The following is a 7,178-nucleotide window of genomic DNA, read 5'->3' as shown; positions in this document are numbered from 1 at the left end:
TTACTCTTATCCAAGGCAGCGTAGGTGCCCCGAGGTCATTTGTAGGTCTTGTGCTTCTATATCCACGTCATATAGATAAGCTTTCAAGGAAGTCACTTTGTATCCATTTCCCCTAAAAGCTCTTATAGCCAGACAAAGTATTTTTAAAATATTATTCATAAAAGTCAAAAAGCAACTTCTTAGCTTCAGAAAATGTTTTTGACTATTCAAAAGATCCGCCAAATGGGCCGCCCTTAATTTCTGACTCTTTTTTTTAGTATTTCTTTTCAATCCAATATAACGTGAGAAAGAATAAAAATCCATGAACCAAATGTGCTGATTTAGAAAGAATATAGCGTGATGCAAATCAAGCATATGAACGTTGAAAAGCATTTTATTCCCTTAACCTTTTATCAGTATACTTTACAGCTTTGGCTTGTTTTAATACAAATTTTTTAAGATCTGTGTTCCATTTCTCTTTTATTAGTTAATTTTTTAATTAGATCTTCTAGGCCAGCAGGTCTATAGTGAAACTTATATATAATCCCAATCCCAATTCTAACTTTGCACATTCACCTCAGATCTCATCTACCAAAATTGAACCATGAAAAACCAATTAATATCATTTCTCTGCTGCATAATATGTACACAAATGTTGGCTATGGCGTTCGTTTCATCTGCAAGAACCACCCCAGAAGCCAGAGATCATCAACCTGGGATGCAGTCCAAACAATTTGGTAGGGATGTATCTTTCAAAATCAACCATTTTTTATTTAATGCACTTATTCTTGAACTAACAATTTTATTTTGGATTTGTACTTTACAGCCATTATATTTTCTTTCTTTGTGAATTATCACATAATTTTTTCTCATTACTACTGTTTTTCACAACTTATACACTAAAACTATCAAGAAAATATCCTTTTAATCCTGAAAATATACCTAATAGAAAAACTAGCGCATAATTCCTAGTCATGATCTTGCGGATCCAAACAGTACATATAATATCGCCAAATATTTGATATTTTTTCACCATATCATCGACGGACGACGGGTGTTAGAAATAGATTCCAGTTAATTCCAGAATATTCTAGCTCATGTTTATTTGTTAATTAGTTAGTGATTAGCCTATTAATCAGCAAATTAGTCAGTTAATTACTCGTCTTTTTCTCTATAAATAGAGTCATTGTATTCATTAATAAATCATTGGATTATATTCTCCAATCCCTCCTATGGAGGTTTGTCTTACTCCTATTGTGGAGTGTTTTCTCAATTAATAAATTCTAACATGATAGGATTTCTTCCTGCTGCTTTTAGCATAATTCTGGAAAGTGTTATTCCAGGCAAAGATTGAGTTCCTGTCTTCAGAAAATGGCGGCAACAACATCAAATTTCGTCCTTGATTCTTTGCAATAAAATTTCTCCTCTTTCATATTTTGGTTCTCTGAACTTTCAGAGATCTTTATGGATGGTTAGAGTCTCCACTATTTCTTGTTTCTCAATCAGATCTGGTGACATATGGCTGGAATTGAGAACTGGAGGCATCATCCCAAAGTGAAGCAGAGCCAAAATTCTTTAATCTTCAAGATGAACTATTGTTGATCTCCATAGTCCATCTTGAGGGGGCGTGGTAGTAATACATTCCAGAATATTCCAGCTCATGTTTATTTGTTAATTAGTTAGTGATTAGCCTATTAATCAGCAAATTAGTCAGTTAATTACTAGTTTTTTTTCTCTATAAATAGAGCCATTATATTCATTAATAAATCATTGTATTATATTCTCCAATCCTCCTATGGAGGTTTGTCTTACTCCTATTATGGTGTGTTTTCTCAATTAATAAATTCTAACAACGGGTTCATAAGTTATCTTACAACTATACTAATTTTATTTCATATGAAATTGTTTGCAGAAGTGAATCCAAATGTGACTGAACCAGATACTGGAGGCCATCGGCACGATTATTACAGAGTGGACAAAGTTTTTCATGCAAGAAGAGGGACTTCTGGAGGGTCAAGTCTTGTTAGGCGTCCAACAAATTCACACAGTGGCTCCAATTCCTTAACAGCAACTCTATTTCATATAATTAAAGGGTGGCTTGTTTTCATTTTGTTTTTCCGGTTTCCCTGAGGAAGCTTTATAATTGCTATTTATTGCAGCCATGTAATGGAGTTTTACACAAACGTGTGTAGCAAATCAAATCATGAAGCATACTTAAATCTTATATTATTATTATTATTTTTTCCCATTTTGGTGTTCGCAATTTTGCATCATAATAAGATGATATATGTCAGTAAGAACAAATTTAATAGTTGTACATGTTAAATCATTATCCATATTGTTTGGGCTACATTATTCAAAATGTGCATATTTCTCTCTTATTTTTAACCGCACATTTTTCAATAAAATAATATTACACGTAACCACACATTTTTCAAAAGAATTATTATTTCAAAATACATTTTTTTATGGAATCAAACAGGGCTAATCCCAAGCCTTTAGAGCATTTTAACAGCTTCAGAGAACATTCAAGCGTTATTCGATGTACATCTACTTATTACTTCAATGATTCTGCAGTTTAAAGGTTCATCTGCTTCCGCACCTTGTAATTCCATTAATCAATTTTATATGAGAGACGTTATAAGTACAAGAAAAATCAGCAGAAACGTGTGGGTTTTTATTGGAAGATAAAATTAAAAAAAGAGAAAATCAGGCCAACTGGGTGCTGCCACGACATCACCCTGTCCAAATTCTGTCCAAAAAACCTGTACTTTCCATGTTGGTATTTGCACTTTTGCATCATAATAAGATGATATATGTCAGTAAGAACAAATTTAATAGTTGTACATGTTAAATCATTATCCATGTTGTTTGGGCTACATTATTCAAAATGTGCATATTTCTCTCTTATTTTCAATCGCACATTTTTCAGTAAAATAATATGACACGTAACCACACATTTTTCAAAAAAGTTATCATTCCAAAATACATTTTTTATGTAATCAAACAGGGCTTATCCCAAGCCTTTAGAGCATTTTAGCAGCTGCAGAGAACATTCGAGCCTTATTCGATGTACATCTACTTAATTACTTCAATGATTCTGCAGTTTAAAGGTTCATCTGCTTCTGCACTTTGTACTTCCAATCATCGATTTTATAGGAGAGCCGCTATAAGTACAAGAAAAATCAGCAGAAACCTGCGGGTTTTTATTGGAAGATAAAATTTAAAAAAGAAAGAAAAACAGACCAACTGGGTGCTGCAACGACATCACCCCGTCCAAATTCTGTCCAAAAAACCTGTACTTTCGGATTAAACCATCTTATACAGTTGGTTTCTACTGTTTCCAGAACTACAGTTTATGTTTGATTGGATTATTCGGAAATAAAACAGGCCAAAAATTTATATCTCCCCAAAAGTAACAAAAATAAAGTCCAGGAAATAAAATTAGGCAGAATGTAGAAAAATCACGAATTACACGGACAGTAATAACTACAGATTGGTGATATGAATAAATCTATATAATATAAAACGTGCAACAGAAGCAAGAGTACAAGTTGCAGCATCAATTAGAATAAAATCAAAGAGTTTTGCCAGAAATCCCGGGCCAATGTGGCTCGGGAGTCGGGACAAGAGGCAGTAGTCAAAATCAAAGGACTCGATCGAGCAGCTATTACTTTCATCGTACTTCTACAATGGCCATTAGACATTACTTGCACCAGGTCCAGTCAAGTCACTAGTAGAGCTTGACAGTTTAAAAATAAATCTTTCCATATCTTCTTTCCCCGTCTGTTTGGAAACAGTTGCCAATGACCATATCTTTCAATCTTTCAATGCGGAAACTAGAGCTCGCGATATAATTGTTAGGCTGATTGATATTTTTCAACTTTTTTTATTTTTTATTTTTTAAACGAGTGCATATGCAATAGCTAAATCCAGATGGATCAATATACTCTTAATGCGTGCTTTAATCTTTTTGCAATCAACATAACTTCATATCTCCTAGCCTTCAATGTTCTTCGAAAACTCCAAGAAGACTATACATTTTCTCTTTATGTTTAAGTGTGAGCATTATTTAATTGAATAAAAAATTTTAATCTCTTGTAATGTATAGGAAACACGTTAATATATATAGAGACAATGTAATAAAAGAAAATTAAAATAGAAAAGAAAACGTTATTATTATTTTTAATTACAATCTTTCCTGTCTTTAAAAGATATGGAATCTAAAATATTATTTATTATGTCAATGTTAATTCTAGATATTTAATTGTGTAGTTCTCGTAAAATTAACTCTTATAATTTAACTCCAATTCTTATTTTACGCTCACCGAAAGGACCTGATCAAACACAACTGATTTAAGCTCTAATTAATTAATTCTTGCACAGGTCAACTCTTGACAGTTCAGTGGATATAGTAAAAAATGCACTCTTAAATTAATTAAAATTATTCAAAGTTTTCAATAATTAATTTCTTTGACATGTCGTTAACATCGTTAATCGTTAAAATAATTATAATTGACTATTTTGACCGATTATCATTTTTATTTTATATAGAATATCAAAATTTTCATTTTTGTCACTTATGTAATTTCTTGTGGTCGCATCACAACGAGTTTATTGTTAAACTCATGACCTCGGATTAAGTTGCCCATTAGAAAGATACTTTTATTGACAATTTACTTGTTATGAAAATATGTTCATTAATTAGTCCATTCTAATTCCCGAAGTAACGAGGTGTTGATTATATATTAATATCATCTTTTGTTACCTCAAAGAACTTGAATTAATAATTAACGTTCATAAATCTTTCAGGATTCAGATATATGTTTGACTGTCAATAACATTTAATTTTTCTTGGTCGTCACATTATTGAAACATTACTTGGTCTCCAGTTCAATAATTATTATCTTTATTAAGAAAGTTTAGACAAACTTTAATAAAGATAATACAACTTTAACAAAATAAAGTGTCCGATTTTATTAATGGTCGCTAATGATTGTTTTTTTAATCACTTTATAAATTGAATCTTTTCGTACTCAAAGATACATACAGAACTCTTCAAAAAGTCGTATGTACAAGTACTCAATGTATGTCATCATAAAATATTTTATTATTTGCTCAAATATAAAATGCAATTTTAATAAAAATCATATAACTATAAATTAATATTTATCTACAATATATTAAAGTTAAATACCTAATTTACCCTTAGATATTTAATTATATACATAATATACCCTTATTTATTTTTAGTTTTGCTAATAATTAATCAGTAACATGAATTCCTTATATATTTAGATATATGCACAGTATACCCTTTATTTAATTTTAGTTTTGCTAATAATTAATTAATTCAATTTATTCAAAATGAAATTAAAAGGAAAAAAACCTTTTCTTTTTCATTTGCCAATAATTCCCTAAATTAATTATTAATATTATATTAATTTTTATTAACAGATTTTATTATAAAAATATAAGTTCAATTTCATCCTTCCGTTGAATTAATCAGTTTAGAAAAATAACATACATATTTCCTTATTTAAATAGCCATTTCATTTGGTTGTTTCACAAATATCCTAAGAAGTAATATATTTAATGCAATAAAATTAATGCATACAAAATGTTACTGTATAATTTGATAAAATTTTATTTTATATTTTATGTATCCTTATTAAATGTAGTTTTAATTGATAGTTATATATGAATCCCCATGATGCCTAAGTTTAAATAAAAAGGGAATACCAAATTATAGGGTAATTATATTCCCACTAATATTTTTATGTGGAAATTGGATTAAAGAGCCTATTTCATTATATGCTTTGGGATTTTAGCCTTCGACAAGAGTTAGGGGTTTAAAATAAATATTTTAATTCAAAATTAATAAACTACTCAATCTACCTTCGTTCCATCACAGTAAGCCCCCATTTGGCCCCCATTCTTTCTAAATTTTAATGATTGGAATAGTTTTTGAAAAATGCGTGGTTGAAAAAGAATAAAAAAAAAATTTATTTGTGTGTAATATTATTTTATGGAAGATTGTGTAATTAAAAATAAAATAGAGCAAAAGAATGAGAAAGAGAATGAGGGTCAAATTTTCCTTCTCCCTTACCCAAATTGATTGAAACCCTTCAATCCTAAGTTCCTCTCCTTGCTCGAAGACATCAATTCCTTCCTCTAGGTTAGCTTGGGTGTAAGCACTCTTGAATTTTGATTTGGCAGATTTCCATTTGTTGTTGGTAGAGGAGGAAATTGGGCAAATCTCATGTGGACAATTTATTTGTTTGATCTTCCCATATCTTTGTAAATGGTAGACCAAATTCTCAGCCATTGGTTCATTTTCCATGTGTGAGTAAAGAGATCAATGATTTGATGCTTGACGGAGAAATGGAACACATGCCTAGGGATGATTATCTCAATGGACTCAGGACTGGAGATTTGGATATGAGTGTGAGAAGAGAGACTATTGATTGGATATGCTAGGTGAAGTGATTATTTGAGATTTTATTTGATTTTTTCTTGATCATTTGTAAAATCGATCAAACTGACTTTGATTTTTTTCCTGCCCTTGGATCAAATTCATTAGATTTCTCCATTGATCAACATCTGTTTTTCATTTTTTTTTTTAAACTCTAATGCTCTTTTAATGCTTGTTGATTTTTCTCATCAATTTTCTAAAAATGGGGTTTTCCCTTATTAATTAGTTTTCATCTAAAAATGAAAATAAAGTGCCCAATGGATTTGCTGTGATTTATGATAATTCATTAATTTAATGTTTTCTTGGCCAATGCAATTCTGTTGACCTTGTTTTCGATTAGAGCTTAGTGGACAACAGATGTCGGACCCACTCATGCACACATCAGCTGAATCCTACACGCAAAGGTTGATGAACAGTCAAAAGCACTCCAAAATGATGTGTAGGAACAGCTCTTAAAACACGAGACTATAGAATGCAGAATCCGGCATGGTGTATTAGGAGTGATCATGCAAGTATTAACGATCGCGGATAATAATATCATAGAAAGGAAGAAAGCAAAACGAGAGGCATTATGTGTTGCATTAATTTATGTTTTGTATTCAAAGTTTCATTAGTCCTCAAGTGTTACATGGAAGGAGGATATTTATAGTAGTGCAAGTGAAATGGTGGCCCTCGAACGGATATACACGTAACCTCATCTCTTTAATTTAAACATCTATTCGTA

The 7,178-nt window shown here is 30.8% G+C and overlaps 1 protein-coding gene across 1 annotated transcript; it reads left to right on the top strand.

Moving 5' to 3' along the window:
• Window positions 1–334: 334 nt before the first annotated feature.
• LOC111403786 lies at window positions 335–2,217 on the top strand. Its single transcript, XM_023032408.1, has 2 exons — window positions 335–716; window positions 1,892–2,217. The coding sequence occupies exons 1-2, from the start codon at window positions 584–586 to the stop codon at window positions 2,107–2,109; spliced, it is 351 nt and encodes a 116-aa protein (XP_022888176.1). The 5' UTR covers window positions 335–583; the 3' UTR covers window positions 2,110–2,217.
• Window positions 2,218–7,178: the final 4,961 nt, after the last annotated feature.

This window comes from Olea europaea, chromosome 11 (genome assembly GCF_002742605.1).
Source record: "Olea europaea var. sylvestris chromosome 11, O_europaea_v1, whole genome shotgun sequence".
Taxonomy (NCBI): domain Eukaryota; kingdom Viridiplantae; phylum Streptophyta; class Magnoliopsida; order Lamiales; family Oleaceae; genus Olea; species Olea europaea.
This window is presented reverse-complemented; position numbering and strand designations above follow the sequence as displayed.

Bases quoted from the DNA above. Each gene is read 5' to 3' on its own strand.
- LOC111403786 (XM_023032408.1), top strand. From the start codon at position 584: ATGAAAAACCAATTAATATCATTTCTCTGCTGCATAATATGTACACAA. The intron at 717-1,891 runs GTAGGGATGTAT...AATTGTTTGCAG, and splicing joins GATGCAGTCCAAACAATTTG to AAGTGAATCCAAATGTGACT.